General features: G+C 41.6%; 1 protein-coding gene across 1 annotated transcript in view; it reads right to left on the bottom strand.

Moving 5' to 3' along the window:
- SLC67A1 (solute carrier family 67 member 1) overlaps window positions 1–27933 on the bottom strand; it is a 50921-nt gene that overhangs the window by 10305 nt on the left and 12683 nt on the right. The window contains 5 exon segments of the mRNA XM_075188379.1: window positions 12061–12161; window positions 12589–12699; window positions 12798–12913; window positions 23044–23176; window positions 25935–26080. Coding sequence (XP_075044480.1) covers window positions 12061–12161; window positions 12589–12699; window positions 12798–12913; window positions 23044–23176; window positions 25935–26080 — 607 coding nt within the window.

The following is a 27933-nucleotide window of genomic DNA, read 5'->3' as shown; positions in this document are numbered from 1 at the left end:
TGGGGACAAACAGTAATATACAATACTGGGTAAAACAGACAGAGAGGTAAGAGGGCCCTGCCCGTAAGCTTACAATCTATAGGACAGTGGGAGTCAGACACATGAGGTTAAATATACATACTGCATATTGGTCCAGCCAGATTGCAAAGGATAAAAAGTGATTCGTATGCTATGTGATCCAGTCACAAAGCATTGTTGGTCAGGGGTCAGAGGGTTGTTGTCTTGTGTGAATTGTGTAAAGGGTGGTAATACGGTAGCCTAGTGAGGTTAAGAGGGTGGTTGAGCAATATTATAAGCTTGCCTGAAGAGGTGGGTTTACAGAGAACACTTGAAAGTTTGTAGACCAGAACTCTACATGCTGGACATGGGACTATAGAATGTGACAGACAAACAGTTGGACTGTACAAGCTGGACTTAGGACTATATGCTGGACCTATGTCTATATAATATGTGTGAGTGTGAGGCTATGCTGGACATGGGTCTATAAGTATGTTGATTATGGGGCTATAGAATGTGACAGACAACAGTAGGACTCTATATGCTGGACATTAGTCTATATAGGATGCTGAGCAGGGGGCTATTTAATACAATAGTCATAGGCTGCATATTTATTTGGACACGAGACTGCTATGAACACCATGCTAAATCTGATGCATACAAAATATTTGATACATTCTATATAATTATTTACCCATAGATAATAATTCAGTGTGTAAACCTAAAACAGAGTTTCTTGAAGGACAATGTTTTTGGATTTAAATGGTTGAAAACAGAAATTCTAACAAAAAGGGCTTTCACCAGTATTATATAATACTACATCGAACAATAAATTACTGTTTTAAATCTGATGGATTATGCTGACATGTTAAACTCCTTCACATTAAGAGCCCTCCACCCAACCTTACAGAAGAACTTTGCCCATTTATTTGTGCAATAAAATCACCCTCACTCCAACAATCAAACCATGGGGGCTTCTATCACTGAGGATCTCCTGTACTGCTGGTGGTCTACTGATGTTCCAGAGCTCACAGCCTAAAATTGGGTGTAATCTCTGGCAGATGCCAATTATGGAATTCAAGATACTGACACACTGAGATGTTTTATAGCTTTGAGAAGATGATTATATGGTATATAGGACAAAGCAGATCTCAAGTTCAGTCATCGGTAACTGCAGCCCACATGCCGCAAATATGTGTATACACTACACAAAACACACTCACACATACATATATATTTAGTACCTAACAAAAGTGGTCCAAGGAAACACAACCCGTGAACCAGCAGCAGCGCCCAAGGCTCATTGATGCACGCGAGGAGCAGAGGCTGGCCCGTCTGCTCCAATCCCACAGAAGAGCTACTGTAGCACAAATTGCAGAAAAAGTTAATGCTGGCTATGATAGAAAGGTGTCAGAACACAGAGAGCATCACAGCTTGCTGCGTATGGGGCTGCATAGCAGCAGACCGGTCAGACTGCCCATGCTGACCACTGTCCACCGCCGAAAGTGCCTTCATCTGGTATCTGGGCGCCAGAATTGGAATATGGAGCAATAGAAGAAGGTGCTCTGCTCTTACATCATGTGGACGGCCCGGGTGAGTGTTTGTTGTTTACCTGGGGAAGAGATGGCACCAGGATGCACAATGGGAAGAAGACAAGCCAGCGGAGGCAGCACAATGCTCTGGGTAATGTTCTCCTGGGAAACCTTGGGTCATGACATTCATGTGGATGTTACTTTGACACGTACCACCTACCAAAACATTGTTGCAGACCAAGTACACCCCTTCATGGCAATGGTATTCCTTGATGGCAGTGGCCTCTTTCAGCAGGATAATGTGCTCTGCCACACTACAAAAATTGTTAATTAATTGCTTGAAGAACCTGACAAAGAGTTCAAGGTGTTGAATTTGTCTCTCGATGTAGTGGCTTGTCCTGTATAATTGGGGCACTCTTATTTTCCATATTCAACTCAGTGAACTGTGCCTGTGACAGCCGTATCTGGGGATTGGAGAGCTACCAGCTGAGTAGCAGAATGGAGTAAGATAACTCTGTCCAGGGTTGAATATACAGACACTAGTAGAGGCTCTGGTTTCATTTTTCAGGTAAACTTCCTTTTAGTATCTTGGATGTTGCACTAGTCTCTGATGAAATTGAGAAAAGTCTCTCCTCTACCATAGCAGACAAGATGGTTTGGTGGACTAGTAGCTCAATGCTCTACAAGAGTCCTAAGGTAGGTTTCATTTTAAGGCATTTGAATGTTGCACCAGGCTGGTTGAGAACATTAAGAAAAATGTCCACAAACACTAAAGGAAAGAGCTAGCCTAGTTGTCTAGAAGTCCAGTACTCACCTGGCTATGATGGCGATGTCTTGAAGTCAGGTACTCATTTGACTGTGACGGTGGAGCTTGTTACTTGAATTCCTCAGTGTTTTCTCTCTTACTATGAATGTTGCACCAGGCTGGATTATGACATTGAGAACAGTATGTAAGCTGGCCCAACATGCCCCTGCCAGTAATGATGGAATCCCAGGTTTGAATCTGCAGACAGGTATCGTTTTAGTACTTAGGATATTGCACGTGCTTGATGACATTTAGAAAAGTCATACCTCCTAATGATATTGTGCTGGGTCACTGGACCAGTACCCATGTACTCTACTAACAGAGATGTTGAAATCCTGATTTATGTTCCTCCAAACAGCATTCTGTTAGTACCTTGGATGTGTCCAAAGCTATTTGTTGATATTGAGAACACAAGTTGGCTCTGTAGATTTATGTCCAGTTTCTTTCTTCACAGCTAATGGTGGAGTCTCTGGTTTAAATCCCAAGACAGACTTCTTTTAACTACCTTGCCTTATGTACTAGGTTGAATTATGATTCTAAGGAAAACCAGTTACATAAGCTTAAGCTGGCTCAGAGGACTAGAAACCTGGTTCTCTGCTTGTAGAGATGATTGAGGTCTTAGTTCAAATCCACAAACCGCTGTAGTTTTTGTACCTTGGATTTTACACTTGGCTTGTTGAAGACATTGGGAAAAGTCTCCCCACATTTGTTTACACCATATGTTGGCTCAGATGACTAGTAGCCAGGTGCTCTTCTGTCTATAGATCCCTGAGGTCCCTGTTCAGATCCCCCTTAGTACATTGGTTGGTGCACCTGGCTGTTTTATGACATTGAGAATAGTCTTCTGACTTACCTGAAGGATGGTCTGTCTTTATTCACGGTGAGGGCACAAGTTAGTGGGCAAGCAGTAAAGTGCTCAGTTGACTGTAGAGTTCCTTGTTGGAATCTTTTAATAATGAGAAAAGGTTAGACTAATGACAATTGGAGGTCCAAGTTATAAACGGGATATTGCGTGTTGCAACATTAAATGTGCTAAAAATGAAGTCACTCAGAAGATTCACAGCAAGGTTTCTACTATGACTTCCTATAGGCAATCTCACTACAAGTCCGCAGTGCTAACTTACACTTTTCACAATTTCTTCAATCAACCTGCTGCAACATTCAATGTGCTTAATAAGAAACCAGACAGGGCATTCAAACCAGAGCCACCTCTATCACTGCAAGTAAAGAACCTGGTTATTAGCCCACTGGGCCATTTTCATCTTTGAACAAAGAAGGACTGATTTTGATTTGGGAGATTATTCTGTCTGATTATTTGGTGAAACCGACAAGTACTAATATAGGCTGCAGACTCATATATGTGCATCCTACCTCATATATCATTTTATCAGCACCTTAGTCATTGCTCCAGGCTGCTTGATGACATTAAGCATAGTCACTCTCAGTGTTAAGTGAACACGCTAGCTCAGTAGACTAGTGTCTGGGTTCTCTGTTGTTGACTAATGATGGAGTCTCTGGTTTGAACCCCCAGACAGGCTTCTTTTTACTACTTTGCATGATGCATCATGATGAATTATGACAGTAAGAAAAGTCTTGCACTCAAGAGCATAGCATAAGCTAGCTCAGTGGACTAGTAGCCTGTTTCTCTTTTTTCAAGAGATTATTGAGTTCCTAGTTCAAATCCTCCAACAGCTTTAACTTTTGCACTTTGGATTTCACACATGGTTTGTTAAAGACAAAATAAAGAGAAAAGGCTCTTTGCTTGCTTACACCATACATTGGCTCAGATGGCTAATACCCTGGTGTGCTCCTGCCAAATAGATGGTTGAGGTCTGGGTTCAAATCCCCCTGAAGACATTGGGAAAAGTCTTCTGACTGACCTGAAGGTCACACTGTCTTTATTCACATTTAGGGCACAAGTTACTGGGTGAGCGGTAAAGTGCTGAATTGACAGTAGAGTTCCTGGTTGGAATCTGTCAGGTAAGAATGTAACAATAGTAAGAAAAGAGTAGACTAGTGAAGACTGGAGGTAGAAGTGAAGACTGGAGGTAGAAGTGAAAAAGAGGAGATAGACTAATTTTAAGATCCTTTTGGGTGTTACACTTTTAGTTAGTCACAAACACCCAAAGATGTTTAAAGAACATTGGTATTTAGATGAAACAAAGGACCACATTATAACTGTCAGGAGAGAACCCAATTACCAGCCCACTGAGCAGGATGATGACAGGGAGAGAGAGGTCATCAAACCTGTCTGGGGATTTGAACCAGGATCTCCAACATTATGGTCTGCAATCTGGCTACTAGTCAACTGCGCCACCCAAGCCAGTACAAGATCCTAAGCAGCAGTGAGAACTTTATCAATGTCATCAAGGGGCCTGGAGCAAAATCAAAGAAGGTGTAAATGTTACTTGGTTGGGGATTTGAACTAGGATATGCTCTATACACGGTAAACAGATCTCCTCTCTACTGGGCCACCAACCTAGAACATTCTGTTACAGATAATTGAGAGACTTTTCTCATGGACTTCATCAAGCCTGTTGCAACATTCAATTTACTAAAATGCAATCAGACAGGGGATTCAAACCACAGGCTCCTCTATCACTGCAAGTAAAGAACCTGGTTACTAGCCTGCTGAGCCATTTCTTCCTTTAAATGACATGTAAGACTTTTCTCACTGTCTTCATTCAGCCTGCTGCAACAATCGGATTGTTAAAATTAAACCAGAAAGTGGAATCGAACCTCAGGCTCCTCTATCACTGCAAGTAAAGAACCTGGTTACCAGCCTGCTGAGCCATTCTTCCTAAGAACTCTGAAAAGAAAAAACCCAAATATCATAATAAATGCAGCCACCCCTTTCCAAGACAATCAAAATACCACCGTAATACACTAGTAGAATAAAAGATATATAACATATTTATTTAAAAGAAGACAAACTTACAAAACTCATCAAACAAACATAGATTACTCAAACTAATAATAATTAAGAGAACCTGATAAGATCAGTATTGTTTGGTAAGGAATTCAACCTTTAGTGCACATACAGGGAATTAATAAAGTCAGTTGTTTTGATATCTGACTGGAACAGAGACTGTTGCTTTATGTAAGTGGATAGACTTTCTCAATGTCTTCTGACCCAAGTGCACAATTTGGAATGTTTTGGCAATAAACTTTAGTTGTCACTCTCTTGAATTTTCCTTTAGTCTACCAAGAGCATCAATCATTAGTTTTATCCCTCCTGGTGTGTCTACCCTGTTGCACAGCACTGTATATGTTGGACAGAGGTCTATATAATATAATGAACATGGGGCTGTATAATATGATGAACAACTTGGGGGTATTTGTATGAAAGGGTAAAAAGCCCCATATTGCTGATGAAAACAGGGGACATGACTTTTGACCACTTCACTCTATAAATCAAGGTGTTATGCCAGCGGGATCCTTGTTAAGCCTATTTAGCAAAGATCGCGATGGTACACGCTACCGCCACCAAACTGCTCTTGTAAGAGCTTTCCAAGCAAAAGTAATTCCCTACCCGCATCTCACTGCATAACCCACCAGATCAGAACACATAGTCTCTATCACCTCACATAACTAACATGCCAAACACATTATATAGCATCAGCATATCACAGCACATACGAACACATATATAAGAGGCAATCACAACACTTACTGCCTCTATTATTAGCTCTAACTAACCAAGAGCTAAAAACACCCCCACAGACCTTTAGGCACACCCCATACAGAGGTACCAAACCACCACAATATACATTGCATTAGGGCTGTAAACAGGGCAAAGAGCTATAGACCCACACCAGCAAAACGAGCTATAACCTACCACAAGCCCCAGGAGTATATTGTTGGTACCGCATCTGTACTGTGTTCTCCACACACCACCCCTGCCCCCCCCCCCCCCCTCTCTCTCTCTCTCTTTTCTCTCCCCAGGTTGCGCCATGGCACAAACAAAAAGAAAAATGTGTATTTAATATGTTCGGCATACTGCCAATAAATATTCTGAACATAGGCCTATATAATATTCTAAGATTGGAGCTATGCTGGACATTGGTCTATATATATGGTGGACATGGTGCTATAGTTAGTGACAGTCAAACAGTAGGGATGTATATGCAGGACATTAGTCTATATAGGATACTGTATATGCTGGGCATTAGTCTATATAGGATACTGTATATGCTGGGCATTAGTCTATATAGGATACTGTATATGCTGGGCATTAGTCTATATAGTATGCTGGACGTGGGTCTATATAATATTCTAGGTTTGGAGCTATACTGGACATGAGTCTATAGATATGGTGGACATGGGGCTATATAATATGACAGACAAACAGTAGGGATTTATATGCAGGACATTAGTCTATATAGGACACTGTATATGCAGGACATAAGGCTATATATGATACTGTATATGCTGGGCATTATTCTATATGGTTTGCTGGATATGGGTCTATACATATGGTGAACATGAGGATATAAATATGCTGAACATGGGGCTACAGACAGTCGGGCTCTATATGCTGGACATGGGATTATAAATATGGTCTATATAATATTCTAGGTTTGGAGCTATACTGGATATGGGCCTATAAATATAGTGGACATGGGGCTATAGAATAAGACAAACAGTAGGGATGTATATGCTGGATATTAGTCTATATAGGATACTGTATATTCTGAACATTAGTGTATATAGTATGCTGGACATTGGTCTATAAATATGGTGAACATGGGGCTATAGAATGTGACAGACAAACAGTAGGACTGTCTATACTGGATGTTAGTCTATACAAGATACTATATATGCTGGACATTACTCTATATAGTACGCTGGACATGGGTCTATAAGTATGTTGGATATGGGGCTATAGAATGTCATAGACAAACAGTAGGACTCTGTATGCTGAACATTAGTATATATAGGATGTTGAGCAGGGGGCTATATAATTCAGAATTAAGTGTAATCTCTTGCAGATGCCGATTATTGACTTCAAGATACTGACACACTGATATATGTTTCTCCTGAGTGACGGCCACAGTAAAGAGTTTATTGTACAAATAAAGAAACTGTTTGGAGCTCTTCCTGAATTTTCCAAGGTCACCACTGCGGAGTCGATTCTTTCCTGCCTGCGCCAAGGATCACGTTCTATGCTTGAGTATGCTACTGAACAATCATATTAAGCATGACTTGGCCCTTACTGATCCTGATCAAGATCTGTAAAACTTTTTTCATGGACTTGTTGCCATCGACACTTGTCTGACCGAACAGGAAAGGCGCAGGCAAAATACTCTCAGGTGGCATTTTTTTACCCCCTACTTCTCATTTAAGACTTTGGCAACCAGGACAAGTGACTCAGAAGTTGAACCTATGCATACTGGCAGTATTAGAGGCCCTCTCTCCATACAAGAAAAGTCTAGAGCAGAATCTCTGCCAGTTTGCAAAATTTCCTGGTAGAATGCCCACTTCAGGGCACGAACTGTAGTCTGCCGGAAAACAACTAGATCCAGGTTCCTTAAAAAATGTGGGCGGGGGGGGGGGTGGACCTGGGTCATGTTGCTGCTTCCCCTCATTGGATTAACCATTTCCGTTCTACTGATGACATCTCACATTGTTTTGTTTCCTTGCAACTCATTTCGGTCTGCAGAGGCTGACGTATACCTGCTCCTGCATTGATAGACTCCTCTATGATCATTTTTATTCATTGCAAATTTTTCATCAAATTCTCACTTAAACCAAAGTCTGAAACTTTTCCTTTGGAAAAAATAGATGGTTCACCTATTGCTTCAAGGGCTGTGAATCAAGAACTGTGTCATTGTTATTATAAACTCTTGAGGGACCTTGTGAATCATTCATTCATTTTAGATGTGGAGCAATCTCCAAAGTTTCTGGTGGTTATGGGAATACCGTACCTCACAGCTCATAATCCTTCTATTGCTAGGGATACAAAAGATTTATTGTTCTCCTCAGAGTATTGTAAACGTCACTGCCTATCCTGTGAGAAAAAGAATACCACAGTAGGCTCTAATTCTCTAAGTTCCTCTCAGGTCCCATAATAGTATCAGGAATTCCAAATCGATAAGTAGCAAGCTCAGAAATTGCTGCCTCATTGCCTTATGATTGCCTGATCAATCTCATACCTGGAGCTTCTATTCCTTTTGGGCGTCCATCACCCAAGCTAGCTGATAGATTAATTGGACCTTTTATGGTCATAGTTAGACTTCTTCAGTGGTCATCACCCAAGTTGGCTCATAGATGCATTGGACCTTTTATGGTCATAGCGAGACTTGTTCAGTGGTCATCACCCAGGCTGGCCGATAGAGTCATTGGACCTTTTATGGTCATAGCTAGACTTCTTCCGTGGTCATCACCCAAGCTGCTTGATAGATTCATTGGACCTTTTATGGTCATAGCTAGACTTCTTCAGTGGTCATCACCCAGGCTGGCCGATAGATTCATTGGACCTTTTATGGTCATAGCTAGACTTCTTCAGTGGTCATCACCCAAGCTGGCCGATAGAGCCATTTGACCTTTTATGGTCATAGTAGACCATCTTCTTCAATGGTCAGACTTCGTTTGCCTCCTTCTATGCATCGGATTCAGTCCTTATTTCACGTATCACATATTAAATTGGCAGTACCATAAGCTTTATGAAATCCAGGCCCCTACCACCAATACGCATTAAGCTTCATGGACGTGACAAATGTATTGAGGAGAAGATGCTGCACTCCTGGTTTTTCCATTAGAAGTTATTATATCTTATTAAGTAGAAGGGTTAAAGCCTTGATGAACGATCAAGGAAACCTGCTGAGAATGTTCATGATCCTAGATTGCTTCAGACTTTTCATGCCCAGTATTCTGACAACCCTGGACAATCTGGATGTCCCTGAGCAGGGGAGTACTGTCACAATCTGCAGGAATAATACCACAAACCCTGGTCAAAAACAATCATGTTATATTTGCCCTTGAAGTTAGTTATTATAAACCTTTTGCCATTAGGTTCCTGTCACACACTGGCTTGCAGGCTGGGGTGCAGGGGTGCCTGGGAGGGCTGGTTTTGGGTGTAAGCGTTTGGCGGTATTGCACAGACAAATTAACACTTGCAGACAGCATCTGTGCACACAGAAAGCCTCAGCAGCTATATAAACCCAATAATATGTAGAAAACCTACAGGCGCTAATACAACTTGATGGGCTTATATTTCATCTAATTCTCGTGAGTACCCCACTAAAGGGGGCGTCTACAGATTAAAGAAGATTTTCTGTTTCAATTTGAAATTTTAGTCCAATTTGTCAAATTCGATAAATGTTTTTTTGTGATTGTATTACACTATTCTGCTCTTCTCTCTTTGTTGTATGAATATATGAACAATCTGGGAGAAATAAGAATTGGAGGATTACCATCATATGATTTAAGTATTCTTCCATTCTATACTTTATAGAGAATATGTATTAGCGCCTGTAGGTTTTCTACATATTATTGTCGATATTATTACTTGTTGGGAATTTTGTGTATATTCCCTTTGAATTCCAGCGGGCAGCTGATAAAAGTGAAGCGCTGTTTGGGATCTCACTAAATTTTAAGCTATATAAACCCAGTTTCCTGGGGTTGGGTACACCCTCTTGGTCATATATTTTTTTTTTGGGGACGGGGGACGGGGACGACACTTCAAAATGTACTCTAAGAAAAGACAGACATTGCTTCTAGTCTCTTTGAAATGAGAACACACAGGATCAGTCAGTGAGGTCTTATTTATTTTTTTTCACTTTTTGAACTTTGAAAGTCTTTGAAGAATGGAAGAATGAGCGCGGCTGCCTGCAGGAATCTGCTCTGTCATTTGTAAACAAAAGAGGAAGGAAACGGCTTTCACGTGAAACAAACAGCCACCCAGCTCTATGTGTACAAGCCAGGGGCACAAATAACTCCAAGCACAGACAATCGTTTCAGAGATGCCACAAAGGCTCCACAGGACACCCACATTGCATTAATGCTGCCACGTGGCTGAGCTCTGCACTTGGGGTTCAGATAAAGAGACGCACTGCTCAGTTTAGTGCGCGATGAACTATTGTGGGGCACATTTATTATCCTGCAGTTTAATTATTTATTGAACAACAGGGGCAGTCGTTATTTATTTATTAGAGAATGGGGGCAATCATTATCGTTTTATTTAACAAGGGGGGGCCATCAATAATCATTTAGTTGACACTCCGCACAGATAAGGCCATGGTTGGGAATCAAACTGCACGAACATGATTGGATGTTAGGTGATCATGTGACACTGGCTTATAGATCATTGCTATTCATCTCAAGAACAGGATGCATAGGTTTAAAACCCATGTCCGCCTGGAGCAAAAAGTCTGTGGGCAGGCGTTAATGGGTTAAGTAATACTGCAGGTTGCTCAGTATTTTAGATGGTATGTATCGGCCATGCACAACGACATTGCATGCTATTTTCTGCATCTCCATGTAAATGTATGGTAGCCCCTAGTGACCAATCACCAATTAGCTTTGACTGATCAAATGCAAATCAGACAGTGAAAGGAGATGTCTGATTGGCCTCTGTAGGTTCCTGCACCAAGGATAACTGGCGTCATTCCTAATTCTGGCAACTGGACGGTTCCCGGGGCTGTTGCAGATTCTCAAAACATGTTTTCAAAGATCATAAAGCACATTTATCTCTTATTTATAATTAATACTACATTGAATCCTTATCTTCAGACACATCTGGTGGTGGTGTTGTTGTAGGAAAAGAGTCATGTGTGTATACTTCCGTTCTTCATAGGGTTTTGTGTTTTGAGTGGAAACACAGCATAGTTTAAAGTAAACACAGATTTTTCTCATGTGTTTTTTCTCATTCATTATTTCTGAGGTAAAAACACAAACAGAAACATCCAGGACTCAGGGGAACAGAAAACTTTCCAGCATTATACGTGTTACACGATTTTAACGCTATTTTTGGTCATTTTGGAGCACGGTTATTTAACCCAGAATTTAGTTCCTGATGTTACGCTCTGTATTTGTTTCCCAAACAAGCACATAGCGGCGGGATTGAGCCTGGTATTAAAGTATAGGCAGAAGGTTTAGGGGGCAATTCAATTTTATTTTAACGCAGCGAGGTAAACTGTGCCATTGGCAGTTTTACCTCGCACCTCTACAGGCCAGGTTAAAAATAAAAGCACAAGAAAAGTATTGAGATCAAAAAGTTATTATTAAAAATCAGATAATTGAATGATTTTCTTAAAAAATTTCAAAGAGAAGACAAAACAAGCATCATAAAGTATGTAAAAAAAAAATGTATTAACAATAATCTATCATTTCAAATTTAATAAATGTGTGTGTGTGTGTGTGTGTGTGTGTGTGTACTTAACAACTACAATATGCAAAGAAATTTGTTTAACTGTGTAAACGACAAAATACTAATTACGTGTGTGTGTAGATGACTGCGTTGTACCCTCCCCTCCATTAAAATTTGCATTCACCTAGGATTAATACGAAGGGGTGGCGTTTACTGATTTTAAATTGAATACCACGATTTTTAACACAGCGGAAACTAAACATGCCCGCAGCTTCTTAGTAAAACCCATGCGGATATATTTTTTACTTTCACCGCAGCGTTGCAAAAAAATAACCAGATGAACTGAATTGGCCCCAAAGAGTCTTTATTATGCCGAGATAGGGAAATGGCGCTGAAAATGTTGCGGGTTTCCTTACCAATTGGAGAATCCCAAAATAGGACATGAGGTATCCAGCCGTCGCAGCGTTAAGCCCGAAAAAGTCAACAGAAACCACAGGAAACATCAGCATGAAGATACCTGAGAAGACACAATGGTGGAATATATAGGAGGTGAAATTTGAGCAGAACCTCTGCTTATAAATGCAGGTGTGACCATTTTGGATACATTAGAAATATTAGACCAACAAATCAATTTAAGTGCCATAAAAGAGCAACAGTCAAACTACGTGATATTTCGCTTAACATTATAAAATATGGTTGGAAAAAATAAGGTCGCTATTTAGTCTACATTTTTTTAGGCAACAGGACCTATAAAATAAAATCTTCAATTCTAATATTTTGGTTTGTTGCCATCTTCTAAAATTATCAAGGGGCAAAAAAAAAACCTGAAAAATTATTTTAAAAGTAAGAGTGCTCAAGATTTTCACTTAAAGAGGATTGTCCACTTCAGGGTAACCCGACCTCATTAGTCACTGTGATATATATTATTAACGTCAAACAATTACCAATTGGAAACCCAGAAAGAACTTTTATGATGAAAATCGACGTCACGCCTGGAAAGTTTAACAGCCGGGTGATTTCTCCGAGGTTGAACAAGCTGGAGGACCTCGGCTTATCTGAAAAATAGGAGTTTTTAATGTTGTAGACATGGGTGTAATTCCCACTGTTAAATATTCAGGCCTGCGGCTATTAACATGTAGAAACTGAGTCTTACTGTGATCAGGGGCCGGTCCATCTTGCTTTATTTTGGTTTGTACTGGTATGTAATTCATCACCACTACACAGCAAACGAGACTGCCAGCCAGAGCAATCAGCGTGGGTGTATAAAGTCTGGAAACACAAGAAACGTGCATCAGCAAGAAGTCAAAATATTATTACTAATAACTAGTGCATAAAATAACACCGCACAGCTAAAACAAATAACATAGAATAGGACACGGTTTAGAGGAAAACTAAATATTTTGACATCCACCCATTCACTTTTCTTGATTTGGCTCATAATTGTCATCCGGGAGGTCTAATAATCTCTGGATTTTACGTCCAGATATGGGAGGCTTGTACATAACTCTGCTCTTTGTGCAGCCGGTAATTAGACTGATAATTACAGTGGAGGACAATAACGAAGCTTTCTTTTTGGCTGCCTGTGTTGTATGAGATCCCCTGTATCATTACTATGTCTATCTACACCTTAATTTAGTATTGCTGCATCCCAGAAAGGTTTAAAGGGGTCTATTCACTAAGCTGTGTTGAGGCAAAAATCTGGAGAACACGGCTGTTTTCTCCTTCATTCGCCGGCAACGCTAGGCTGCTGGTGTAAGAGATTTTAGTTCATTTGGGAGAGGGGTGCAGGGGCAAACGCAGGATTTGCAGAGGGGCGTTTCCACACCACGCTACCAGTGGGCGTGACCAGCATTCATGGGGGCGTGGCTATAATATTAGACAGTGCTCGGCTGCTCTCCAACTCTTCCTATTCCCATATACATGGACAATGCTGCGTGCACTACTGTTAGGTGCATGCAGCTCTCTCTTTCCGAGCAGAGCCGTGTGAAGCGGGGGCAGGGTCCAGCCACCTCAATTATACAGTGCCCCAGGCTTGGAGGGGGGTTTCCAGGCACTAGAAACCCCCCCCCCCCCTCCTCAATTTGCCTATGGGGAGGGTTTCGTCACGACTCAGCAATGAACCCTGACCTGGTAAATACAAGCGGCGGGACATTTTGAATTGCTGCAGTACGTCAGCATTGCAAAATGCTACTTACTGCCAATTTCTGACCACCAAACATATATAAACCCCTTAATGGGTTTTACCAAAGACATGGAGCTCCTATAATAATACTGTTATACATACGAATTTTAATTAGCTAATTCCCAAAAATACAAATGTATGCTAAAATAGACTAAAACGTTCCAAACAGAACTAGGCAGAAGTTGTAGAGATCACAGAACCGGGTGACCGGAAGAGAAGAGAGAATCAAAAATACTCCTCATGCTTTGCGCACAACTGATCGTCTATTTTGCAGCCAACACATCCCAGGATATCGGGCTCTCGGCCTTCAGGCCATACTCGCCGCAGCAACGGAAGTTTTCTATTTCAGTGTCGCAATTACTGCTGGTCTCTCAAGAGCATAAGTCATTAATCCGATATAGGGCTTTCCCCATTACTGAGACAGCAGATCCCCCCCTCTCCCCCCGGCTGTGAGCCACTGATATCTTGGCAATGACTGAAGCCTCACCCTACAAACTATTCAGTGACGGACAAAGGATCTCTTGTTGCAGACATTTGCCGCAGACATACACAAGCTTTGATTATTGGAGTTAGAATGAGGACTTTGTGTGTCCCTTGCTTTGCTTCCTGAATGAATAAGCCAGTTACTGTAAAGGTAAGAAAAAGTAACGTTCAATCCAGGGGTCTGTGAAATTTCATCTTCTGAAAGCATTGCGGCAATATTTATATGAAATGTCTTGTAAAGAAAGGAGTGAGGACCTTTGTAGGCAGGGAGGGCTGCCATAGGATTTATGGGGCTGGGACAGATGGTGAGAGCACATTAGGGCAACTCACCCGTCGCCCCTCCCCAACATGGACACTCTCTCGCTGTCATCTTCACCGCCCCAGTTCCCACTAAACTATTATCAACCCTTGCCCCCGGCTTCCATCGTGAAGTTACGTAGGATCCATACGAATTTTCAAGAAAAGTACAGAATTTTTGTGAAATATTTTATAATCTGATTTGTTCTACAACCAACAAGTTACCACAGGCATCCAATGGCGTCGCATTAGCCTAAGACCCATGGCAAAACGCGCGTAACCGATATTCGTTTTTGCGCGTGCATTTGATATGTGGTTTGTATGTAGTAAAGCCGCAATTGATATACGCTGGGTACGTTAACATGATTTGTAAAATGCATCCAGGATGGAGGCAGCTTGGAGCTTTTCCCCGTTCATTTCAATGGACCATTCATTTTAATGGGGGTTCAAGTGTGCGTTACATTGAAATGAATGGGCTTCTGAAATGCACGGGAGAAGCTCCGTGCATTAAATCAAAAGGTTTTTTTTAAAAAAAACTCTGTGCCTCGTCCGCTGAAATTCCCTAACCCGCCCCAGCGCAAATTCCCACTATTAACAGGGAGACCTGCAGTGTGTACCACTAGTAATAAATGGTAAATAAAAACAAACACAATTACTAAATTAAGTGTTATGAAAAAAAAAAACTCCCCAAATTGTCATTCACCAAATTTCTTAATAATAAAAAATATTATTTGTGTATTCCATGGAAAATATTAAACAAAACACAAATTTTCCCTGATGCAAAATGACTGCACTGAAAGAACCAGGACTCTTCTTAGCCATTCAGCCAATCACAAGCGGTTTCTCCCACTAGCTGTAATGTGATTGGCTCTCAGTAAGGGAGGGGCGTTCTAGAGAACCTGCTTTGATCACACATCAATAGAAATTAATTGAATCTCTACTGGTGTGTAAATAACAAATTAACAGTGCCGGAGAGCTCCATTCATTTTAATGGCCAATTCATTGCCATGGGGCTTCTGCATGTGGCACACAATGTCATGGAAATAAATGGGCCATTGGAATAAATGAACCATTTTGTGGGTTAAATTAATATACATGCAAACAATGGTGTATCAATAAGGATAGAAGTGGTCCAGAAGCTCTGGGGGATACGCTGTATCACCATTATTCTACAAGGGCTCAGTGCTACTTGGTTCTTTCCGTCCCTTTGTGACTGTTAATCAGTAGCATTGTGCGATGACCTCATTAGAAAGCGCCCAATATCTTATAAAATTCCCTCACAGGTGCTTCCGCGCATCCCTGGGGCTGGCTCAGATTTAGCACAGGGACTATGGCGATGTATGAGAACATACCTCCTGTCATTTGGGTAGGCAGCTTTAGGACAGGGGGCGTGGCCACTGCACAATGGGGGGGGCGTGGAACATCAAGATAGGGGCATGGCCACAGCCCCACACCCAGGGGGTGTGCCTTGTGCTTCAAAAGCACAAGGCTGTTCGTTCTCTCCCCAAAAAATATGTTTGCAGGTAACAAGTTCACTTTAATAGAATCTTCAAATAGCACAGATGGGAAGTTACTCGTAGCAACCAATCAGCTTTCAGCTTTCATCGGTCTATCTGAGAGACAGATTACTGACAACTAAGGTCTGACTGTCTGTCGCTATGGCGCCCACAGGCCAATGGCATGCCTGTGCTATTCACTCAACGTGCCATATGACATTGGGATCTGTTTACTTGGAATTAAACCTTTTGCACTCATTAATAAATAAACCAGGCCAATGTGTTAATTCTGCAGAAGAATGGACAAAAACAGTTTTTAGAGAGTTTCAAAGAACACTCCAAGAAAAAAACAAAACAATGTCAGGCGCAGAATGTTCTATAAAGGATATTGTTCATGATGTAACCCACTCTCCTGGGTAACTGACCTCGCCAGATTCCTGCAGGAGCTAATCATAGTTAAGTAATAATATCAGGTTATACTACAGTACAGTACAGTATTTGTGAGTCTTTTGGTTACAGTGTTCACAGTACAGCGTGCGTAAAAGAAATTGCATTATCTATAAGCACCCGACTCTGTTCAAGACTGGTGGGAGGCTGATGGAATCAGGGGTCTCTGCTCGGCCAATCACATCCCTGCATTTATAATATCTGTTGCCGAGTAGATTCCAGCCTCCTACAACGCACATCAAAGCACAAGCAACGCAGAAGGAACCCGCTTCAAAAACAAAAAGACCCTCATGAGCGAGTTACAGGGTCAAGTGAGATACTGGCTCTTTTCACCAAAGCCCCCTCTTACGTTTCAGGAAATCCCCCATAACGATGCAGCAGCTTGCTCTGTTGCCTAACCAGTGAGTTATCGACTCTCTTCCCAATCACTGTACCCTGTGGGTGTATGTCTGGGGTTATATCTGTCATCTATTTTATTTATCAACTGTATTTTTTATTGATTGCATTTATAACATGTTGTAAATAACATAAGCGTGATACATGCCTGGTCATTATTACATTTAGAAGGTCCGCATTGTTCCACGCTAGACTCGCCTACTGAGACTCAACTCCTTGAAAAGCCGTTTTAAAAAAACAAATCCACAAGCGAGGTTTTATTTATTTCCTAAAAATAGTCATACATTAAGATTCCTGCCTAACACCAGTACAAAGATAAGCTTTTGCGGTGCCAGCAGGGTGCAGGGCTGATGAAAATAAATATTAGGTACACGTGGCATCCCCTCTCGACTATACTTATGGCTGCTAAATTATTGCATGTTTTATTGATGTATATGTAGTACATTGTACAGTTCTTAAATGTCACCAGGGATTAGGGGTTACGTCTCCGGTTGGACTGGTCGTGAAACGGTGGATAGTGCTGGTAATTTGTTTGTGAAGGTCTCCATGGACTTTGTGTGAGCCTGCAGAAAGCAGGAAGACATTGGACTTGAACCCTTGCTACCTGGTAGAAGAGCCGAAGATCGTGGCATGGCAGCCAGGGCAGCATTACCAAAGATCGGTGATTATAAACTCCTTTAAGATAAGGTCGTGCGTAGGCTTTGGTGTGAACCCCCGGGCACTTGTTCCTGACAGAGTTATATACTGTTTGTTGTGTTTATGACAATAAATTTCCTTTACTTTACCCACTAAACACCTGGATGATTCCTTACCCAGTATTGGTTACCAGGTGTGACAGACTAATACATAAGGCTGTCTAAGGGCAAACCAATCAGATTTAGACATTATCCCGGCATCCTCACAGCTTTTTTGAGTGAATTTGGTTAAAAATTTCAGCCCATAAAAGCTACCGGGGAAATTAAGTGCAGTAAAACTATTATATGATCCTATTTCCAAAATTCTGTAAGTTTAGGTGTATCATTAATTTCAATGCACAAACTGGAACCGTTTTTGAGTCCACAAAGTTGGTGGTGCCATGTGCTTTACATTGATGGTATGTAGATATACTGTAGTTCCTGGCTGGACCCTCTAGCAACCAATCACATGTCAGCTTTGATCATTCTAGTGCAATTCCGACTAATACTGACCACACAATCCTCCAACTTGGCTCTCAAGGACAGCTGCCAAATTTGGGGACATGCACCAAACTGAACGACAATTCTCTATTTGCTGTCGGTCCGAGCGTCCAGGTGCTAGTGGGTCATCTTTGACTGCATATCCAATAATGATCCAGTCGGTTTGGATGGTATCATTATCGGGACCTCTCGTGCAATGCACAGTACATTAATTCTGGTCCAAATTTACTGCAAATCGCCAACCGCCCCCCTTCCCGTCGCCCCCTCATTTTTAGGAACTGCTGATTATGGTACCAACTTTGTTAAACAACAGATGTTTATACCCCAGTTTTAGTAAACAACAAGCTGCGAAGCCCAGGCTAGCGATCAATGCACAGCCCGGCTCAGCTATCTGGAATAATGCGATGTGGGTAGACGAGTGGAATTACATTTTTCTGGCATGATATAAGAGAATAACAGCTTTCTATTCTTCACAGAAATGAGAAGAAAATGATGTATTGTTGGGGACAGAATAATACCATCTCTCATTGAGCTGTGAATTAAAACATCATCAGAAACGCTGGTCTTGTATCTAAATAAAGCCCCATCGTGATGACGAGAGAGTGGGCGTCAGCTGGGCCTGGCGGGGGCACCTGTCAATCACATCAAATGATTGCGGCAGAAAACCCGTCAATTTATTCTTTCTGTTGACAGTTTTGCCTTCTGCATTTTCCTGTTTAACCTTTAATTATTGTAAACTCCCTCGACCAACCTTTATTTTCTTGTACCGTTAAACTGCTAAAAATGCACCCTATTCACTACTATCTTATTTCATTAATATTACTCCCCAAAATCCACACAACTGTTCCCCTCAGCCTGAGCATTATTCTGCTCCTCCACAAACACCACCATGTCCCTGGCTTTGGAGAAAATCTATGCGCACCTGCGCAAATTGAGGCGCACCGCACCAACGAAGAGGATTTTCTGCTGCAACTCGGCCGCCGGGCTCTTATTAAATGATCTCCGCTGAGTGCAAGTGACAGGAACATTTTAACCGTAGACGGACAAGAGTGGTCCAACGAAAATCTCCAATTTAAAAAAACAAAACAAAATCTACTAATCTTTACCTTGGCAGCTGCCTACCTGCGGTCTCCACGATGACAGATATTGTACAATACTGAATGCATTGCACAAGATTTAGCAGATGAAGGGGAAAAACACAACTGCGCTAAATGGGCCCTTTATCCCTGTGAAAAATGACAGACATGTTCACAATGTTGGTTTCCAGGACAATAAACAGAACCCTCTGTTTCTAGGAAGAAGAGATATGATGCGGGCTTGTAGAGGCATCCTGATGCCTGTTTTATTGACAGGTGAGTCACCAGTGTGGGAGAGAGACAGTGTTTGTGTTGCACAGGTACATTGTTACCTGGCTCTAAGAAATAAGGTGCCTTTGTCTCAGTGTTACACATCTACAATATCATCCACTGTTAATTCAGTTTATAATGACACACACTGATCAGCCACAACATTAACAGATGAAGTGAATAACATTGATTACCTCGTTACAACGGCACGTGGGAGAGGGGTGGGATATATTAGGCAGCAAGTGAACAGTCATTTCTTGAAGTTGATGTGTTAGAAGCAGGAAAAAAGGACAAGTGTAAGAATCTGAGCGACTTTGACAAGGGCCAAATTGTGATAAGTAGACGACTGGGTCAGAGGATCTCCAACATGACAGGTCTTGTGGGGTGTTCCTGGTATACAGTGGTTAGTACCTACCGAAAGTGGTCCAAGGAAGGACAACCGGTGAACTGGGGACAGGGTCATGGGCGCCCAAGGCTCATTGATGCGCATGGGGAGCGAGGGCTATCCCGTCTGGTCCAATCCCACAGAAGAGCTACTGTAGCACAAACTGCTGATAAAGTTAATGCTGGCTGTGATATAAAGGTGTCAGAACACACAGAGCATCGCAGCTTGCTGCGTATGGGGCTGTGTAGCCACAGACCGGTCAGAGTGCCCATGCTGACCTCTGTCCACCGTCGAAAGTGCCTACAATGGGCACATGAACGCCAGAACTGGACCATGGAGCTATGGAAGAAGGTGGTCTGCTCTGATGAATCGTGTTTTCTTTTACATCACATGGACGGCCTTGTGCATGTGCGTCGTTTACATGTTGAAGAGATGGCACCAGGATGCACTATGCAAAGAAGTTGTTACAGCTCTCAGGAGTTTTTTATCAGTCAGTGTTAGCGCTGGCCTTCCTAAGGCGCGGAGTCTAACGAACTCCCCCCGGTCTTCACCAAGAACCGCCACAAGGCGGGAAGGATTTTGCTGCCGGGGGTCCGAATGTCGCGGGCCTTAGGTTAGCCCACTGACGTGATAGGTGACAGACGTTTGGTAAGAGGACTGGCAGAATAAAGGAGAATAGACTCTGTAGAGGTAATGTAACACGGCACAGACGAACAGGATCTGTTAGCTGAAGAAACACAACGCATGCAGAAGAATCCAAACCGTAAACAGTGGAACTCCAGGTCGAATACACTGAGAACACACCACACTCAGTAGAGTCGCCGGGTCAGATACACAGGTTCACAGGCAGCAGAGTAGTCAATAAGGATAACTGGGTCAGATACACAGGAAAACACTAGAATGCTGTTTACCGGCAGCCTAGCGCTGCCGGTGAAAGGAGAAACTTCCTGCCTGTCTGTACTTCCCCTATTTTGAAATGGGTGCAAACAGAACAACCAATGAGATAATCTAAATGTTCACAGGAGTATAAAGTATTTCAAGAAACGTATGTTCTGATCTTTTGGGAGGCAGTGACCTGTCCAATCACACGTGATTGAGGCTGAGTGAGGACGGACAGAGCAGTGCAAGGACCGCCCCTGCGGAACCACAAATGTGAGTATACACACTGTGCCTGCGGACAACACTTGGGGGCCATGGGATCCGGGCCCTTCTGGCCTCTAAGACCATTTCTTAATAAAAGAAAAAACGTTTTTGTTATTCGGGTGGCCAGTGGGCCCATAACGCTTTACCACTTTAAATATTGACGTCCATCATTTTCCGTCAAGTACTCAGAAAATTTTGATCAACTTTGTACCAATAGCAGGGCCATCTTTTCCATTGGGCATGATGGGCAGCTGCCCAGGGGCCCCAAGGGCAAGGGGGCCCCATAGGCACGGCTCTTAATGAGAATAAATAATCCTGCAAAAGAAAAAAACCTGCAAAAAAAACCTTCAAGGGTCACTGACCAAGTACATCTATCTATCTCTATCTCTATATATCTATAGCTATATCTGTATCTGTATACATCTATATATCTATATCTATATCTAGGGGCCCCGGTGCACTGTTTTGCCCGGGGGCCCATAATGTTGTTAAGATGGCCCTGACCAATAGCTATGTAAAATATTGAAGTAGAGGAACTTAAGTCCAAGTTCTGTGAGTGTGTGTTCCGGACCCTCTCCCTTCAGTCCGCTGTCATTACTCGGACAATCTCTGCGTGGCGATAAGAGTGTGTGTGGGTGGCTGTATGTCCGTGTGAGTGACGGCCTTGTTATGCCATGTTTTATATCAGTATTCAGCATTCAGAGTACGGAAAGGGTCTCACTCCAGCTAATTGGCTCGCTGTCCCAATCAAAATAAAGGAAAAAAAAGTGATGTGATTGATACATTGTAACACTGTGACAATAGCCGGGATCAATTAGCGCATAAAATGCAGGACGTTCACTCATCTCTAATTATTATCATAAGCCCTATCATTAGAGGCTGCGAGTCTGACTTGGCTGTAATTATAGCAGCTTCCATAATCTAAATATATATGTATATGATGGATGAGAAATATGTTTTTACGACAGCTTCCCCTCCTTCCTGTAGCAACCAATAACGCTGATGTATCCGTTGTGTCACTTTTATAGACTGTTAAAGACGGTCTCATCCAGCGGCTGTCTACTTTCTCACTCCTACACTCAAGAGTCCTAAACTTTTACTGCTGCTTTCTCAAACAATAACCCAAATGTTATTAGTTACGTCTTTGTTTTACAGGAGCTGCAGAAAAACTGTGTAATCCAAGAGGGGCTGTAAAAATAACCATTTGGTGGAACAGATATATCACACAGTCCCCTAATTCTATAACCTAGGATAGTATGGGCTAGATGTGGAATGGGTTTATTGCAGTTAACTTTCTGACCACCAGGGGCCGCTACAAGACACTTATAATGACAGCAAATTAATAAATGTTCTGCAAAATATTCTGGGTCAGTTTCCATCATACTCCTGACTCTCTGTTTGTTATTTTGCAGATACATTTTTCCGACTATATATTACATTCTAATACACAGTTACTATAGAAAACTGTAGGTTGTAAGCTCTTGCAAACAAAGACCTCTCCGTTGTTTACATATTTTGGTATTTGTATCTAACATAATCAACCACTATTGTGCATTGCTGTGGAATAAACCTGCAGTATACAAGCGCATAGCAAAGCTTTGTATATTATATATTTATGACAGTGCATAGTGGTAACATGATTTATAAATGAAGCTTAGTGATATCATCCCTTCACCTAGTAAATTGTGACGAATTACCCTGTAGTGTAATTTATATATTCAGGAATTAGTGACCAAATAAAGGACGACTGCTGCAAAGCATATAATATACAGGATACCTTTAGAAAACAAGTATTCAAACTCCATTATAAGGAATACTGTAGATGATATGGTCCATGGCTCTATATTTTTATATCGCTAAACTTTAGTGACTTCAAATGTCTTTATAAGTTACACAATCCTATATGTAATTATAAACTGTATACTGTGCACCATTGGTAACTGTTTTAAACATTCAGCACACATATAGCGCACAGATGATATTATAATAACTCTCTATAATTCTGCAATTTATCTCTATCACACCAACAACATGATAACTACATCTCACCCAAATTTCGTAGCCAGATATCCTCCCAGGGAAGATCCGATGATGATCCCCAGTCCGAAGCAGAGTCCAAGTTTTCCAAGTGAGCCCGCTCGTTCCTCGGCCGTTGTCAGGTCTGTAACGATCATCTGGGCTCCTGCCGGGCAGGGAGAGACGAACCAATCATCTTTGTGCCAGAGCCAAAGTGCGGCCATTTTGAATGCATCATTTTTTTACATAATATGAAACAGGCAAATTTGACACATGTACTTGAGAGAGTGTAAGCTTGTGGGCCGAGTCCTCTTACCTATGTGTCCACCTGTGTTACCCAGTATTATTTTATTACTGTGTTTGTTCCCAATTGTACAGTATTATGGAATTTGCTGGCGCTATATAGATAAATGTTGATGATAATGGTGTTGATTAATTACAAAGAGGATGGAAAGGTTGAGGATGGGAAATGGGGGGGGGGGTTGGTAATAATAACATACAATAGAAAAAACAAGTATATAAGTAGGTGTCATTCCTCGTAAAATGTAGGTTCAGATATACAGATAATACTCAGAAAGTACAGAAGCTTTTAAAACAAGACCACAAATGGTGTTGTTTTGGACTATGATTTGTTACTTATAGCCTTGAAACAGCCAAGAAAATAAATCCAGCCAAGAAAATGTCACCAGGCAATATATACAATAGATGCTGGGTGCATAGGGTCAGATATAATACTTTTTTTCTTTTCCAGTGTGACAAGTCTATATTGTAATGTGCAAGTATGCAAAACAGGGGTAGAACGTCTCCCTCTAGTGGATCCTACCGGTATTACACACTGTGAGGGTGCTTTACAGTACTATGTTAAAAGCGCACAATTGCGTCTGCGTACAAATTATATTTCCTCGTCTGTATTTTGAGATAGATACGTGGAACATGAAATCCAGCTTATAGGTGCATCCTGGCCAAATATACGGTAAGTGTTCTCTTCTTCCAGAAAACTGGTGCAGAATTTGCGCTGGGGAAGGACCGTATTTCAAATACATTTATCTAAAAAAAAGAAGCATCTGAAATGTTCGGAATTATCTTACATCTGCCCTTACTGCACTGCGCCTGCATGTGAACTCCGTGATCAGCATTTCCAAACGCAAATGGTCTTATGTGTCAAATACACGCAAGACCGATGCAAGTTGTGCGACTAATTTTATGTGAGAAGCAAATTTTACGCTGCTCCAATGCACTTACGTCTAAATCATCCCCTATGGCAGGGTTTCCCAAACTAAGTCCTCAGGGCTCCCCTACAGTGCAGGTTTTCTGGATCACATGTGACATAATTAGGACCACCTGTGGATCTGTTACAATGTGTCAGTCAGTAATGAATACACCTGTGCTCCAGCAAAGAGATATGGAAAACCTGCACTGTTGGGGAGCCCTGAGAACTGGGTTTGGGAAACCCTGCCCTATGGTGTTTCTGTAACACCATTGTTTTTATTTACATTGTTGAATGAGCTTTAGATAAACTATGCAGTACACTGATATAACCTGACAATTATACAAGTATGCACATTGCAAGGTGAGATGTCCCAGCATTCCTCACTGCAGCCCAGGTGAGGCAGCCACACAGGTTGGAAGATCTCGGACTGGTGTAATTCTGTGACAACGTGCAGTGATACAATGCTGAGATCAGTCTGCTATTCGTGTTTATTTGTTTAATCAGCTTATAGCATTGCTGGATTTATCAGGTAGAGCAACCAAGCGTCAGCCTTGGGGCAGCGCAATTCAGGAAGCAGCATGGAAATGGTTATATGTCAATTATATTTACTTTTTAAACTTTAATTTTCCATTTTGCTTCTCGGAAATTTACACCATTATCTCCAGGTTGACCTGATTTAATTGCTGGTGGGGAATAGAATGTTAAATGTTCCTATGCAGTTACCCATCCATATGTATGTGACATTTTTATTGTACTCTAGTCGTATTCAAAAAAAACAAAAAAAACCTTGACCTATCAGGGTATATCGCCTACATATAGTGCCCCTGTCGTTCATTGGTGACTGCTCTAGAGTTGCGGCATTAAATCCTGGGACACTGTTTGCAGTATCCACCCCTGCGGAGTGTTGCGGCTGATCTGATTACAGACGGTTCCTGTTTACATGTGTCTTGTATACCTACAACCGTACAATGATGTTAATACATCTCCTGGGCTATCGTCATTACAGGATTTTGTTATATTACCTTATGTTGAAAATACAGGACTTATGAAAGCTGTTTTTAACACATCTACTGATCTGATACAAGTCCATTGACCGTAATATGTTTCTTTATTTCACAGACTCCTTTTCTTAAACCAGATTCAATGACTGTAACACACCCGGATCCATTCTTGGAGCAGTTAAACCGTAAGAAACTGAAGAGTACTGAGCAATAGAATCAGTCTTTAATTTGGCTAGGTGGTCAAATTGGATAAGATCCAGCCCCTGGCTGCAGTGTAAGATGACCAAACACACACATGGAGGTCATCTTACGCTGTACAGAGAACTCACTCACATCAGTCCCTTCCCCATTGGGGCTTACAGTCTAAATTCCCTAATATACACACACAGACACAGACACAGACTAGGGTCAATTTGTTATCAGCCAATTAACCTACCAGTATGTTTTTGGAGTGTGGGAGGAAACCGGAGCACCTGGAGGAAACCCACGCAAACACGGGGAGAACATACAAACTCCACACAGATAAGGCCATGGTCGGGAATCGAACTCATGACCCCAGTGCTGTGAGGCAGAAGTGCTAACCACTGAGCCACCGTGCTGCCCATATCTACCAATATGCTTGCGTTTTGGGACAGAGGTGCTGTGATATCTTAGTAGGTGTGTATTATCACAGATATAATTAGATATACAGACAAGGCTGCTATGTACAGTACCTGGAAGGCCATGCATGAAGAAAGATGGAAGCCGCGACAGGAACAACATAGGGATGTTTGTGGTAAATGCCAGTATCAGGTAATAGATGCAAGCAGACAGGAAGGACAGCGTGAGAGCTGCACGTGCTCCATATTGATCTGAAAACCTGTAGAAAATTAGTGGTACAGAGTTAAGTATGGAAACACTATAGATTGTCAACAAAGAGCGACCTCTACTGGTCATCCACTGTAATGACCAACGTTGGAAATAATAGCTGGCTTTTGGTTGGATGGCTGCACCGCCAATCATGTGTTGGAACCCACCTTCCTCAGAGATCATTATAGAGGCTGACCAGCAGAGGGCTCCACTGTATAAGCTATAATTATACACAATATAAGCATTGGCACCCTGCTAAATTCAGCAAAAAGTGGGATACAGCCTGAGGAACTCGAGGGGGGGAAAGTTGAACTAAGCATAAACTAAATTGTGTAAAACCCCTGTTGGAGGGTGTATTGTCATCTATAAATAACATTATGTGCAAAAGTATACGTTCTTCTCTTTATTTTTGCAATAAATACACCTACACGGCACATTTGTTATCACGGTACATTTATTTTATAGTCTGACCATCTTGTCACTTTACTGCTGTGAAAAACAGATGGAAAATAAATAACACAAGTTATCATTTAACAATAGTGTTGCTTATAACTTAGAGGCTTTGTAGAAGTCTCATGAACTGAATGGAACAAGAGATGTCACCAGGTGAGGCTGACTGACGTACAAGGCTCTTGTAGAGACAAAGGGCCTGATTCACTAAGTGACGCATACTGAGCGCAACGTGCGTTTGTAGGGAAACGCTCGTAAATCGGCTCTGCGCGCTCCCGAAAACATCAAGGAACGGATCTCACTAGATACGTGCGCTGTTGAATTTGGGTCTAGGTACACGAGACACTGCAGGATACGACCAATACCTAAGTGGAATATAAATTCGCAAAAGAACGCACAGAAAATAATATAGGTATTAATGATAAAACAATAAATGCAAGTGTTTTTGTTTTGTTTCTAAATTCCCATGAAATACATTTATTAGGATGTTGTTAATATCTATTGAACATAAATTTAATTTTTACAGTTGCTTGTGATTGCAAACACATGTTATAGCATGCATACGAGACTGTCATCACTACTGATCAGGACTTAGACTAGCCCTGTAGCTGGAGCAAGAGATATGGCAGAAACACTGGTAACTTTGCCACGCTCAGAGCCTGATTCGGACACATGATTCGGAATCAGGTTAAAGTGTTTTCAAATCACTATCCACCCTTTATAACTAGCATATTATATACTCCATCTACATCAGAGAATGTTTTAATAGTTACCAGGGGTGGAATGGGAATCAGACATTGACTGTGACAGTGGACAGAACATGAAAATGGGCTTTGAGACGCAACACACAAGATAAAACATTTCCCTACATCACAAATGATTTACAGGACACCTCTCCTGGGTATAAGTTCACTGACACCTTACACACAACACTCAGCCCTGTGGGACTGAGGTCACCGGCCTCATAAACTGCAAAGAAACATCTAGTGACAGCAGTCGGATAACGTGAATTGTCTTTTCTGCAAGGACAGTAAAGAGCAGCTGTGGTCATGTGCTCAGTGGTGTCATGAACTCCTAGACAGCTGATAAGCTGCGTTCTCATCAATAATGGTACAATATATTCCTTCATTCTACATTATCTTCCCATAATTAAGACTTCCAATGCGCCAATATTAACAATAAGTGGGAATGATCCCTAAAACTTAGTTGCCAATACTTTAAAATAGTTTCCAATTCCTTTTTTTAGCATTTGGACTACTCCTTTTCAATAAACAACTTATGAAGTCCAGAGAGTGTGAGTTAATTATAAGAACTGCACCTTACGTGCAGAAAGAGAGGAATTTTGCTGGGCAGATGGTCAATATAGAACAACAGGGATATTTCCAGAGACAAAGCTTTGAGACTACAACCGAT

Source organism: Mixophyes fleayi, chromosome 10 (assembly GCF_038048845.1).
Source record: "Mixophyes fleayi isolate aMixFle1 chromosome 10, aMixFle1.hap1, whole genome shotgun sequence".
Classification (NCBI taxonomy): Eukaryota; Metazoa; Chordata; class Amphibia; order Anura; family Limnodynastidae; genus Mixophyes; species Mixophyes fleayi.
The sequence above is the reverse complement of the archived record's forward strand: the minus strand, read 5'-3'. Positions and strand labels throughout refer to the sequence as shown.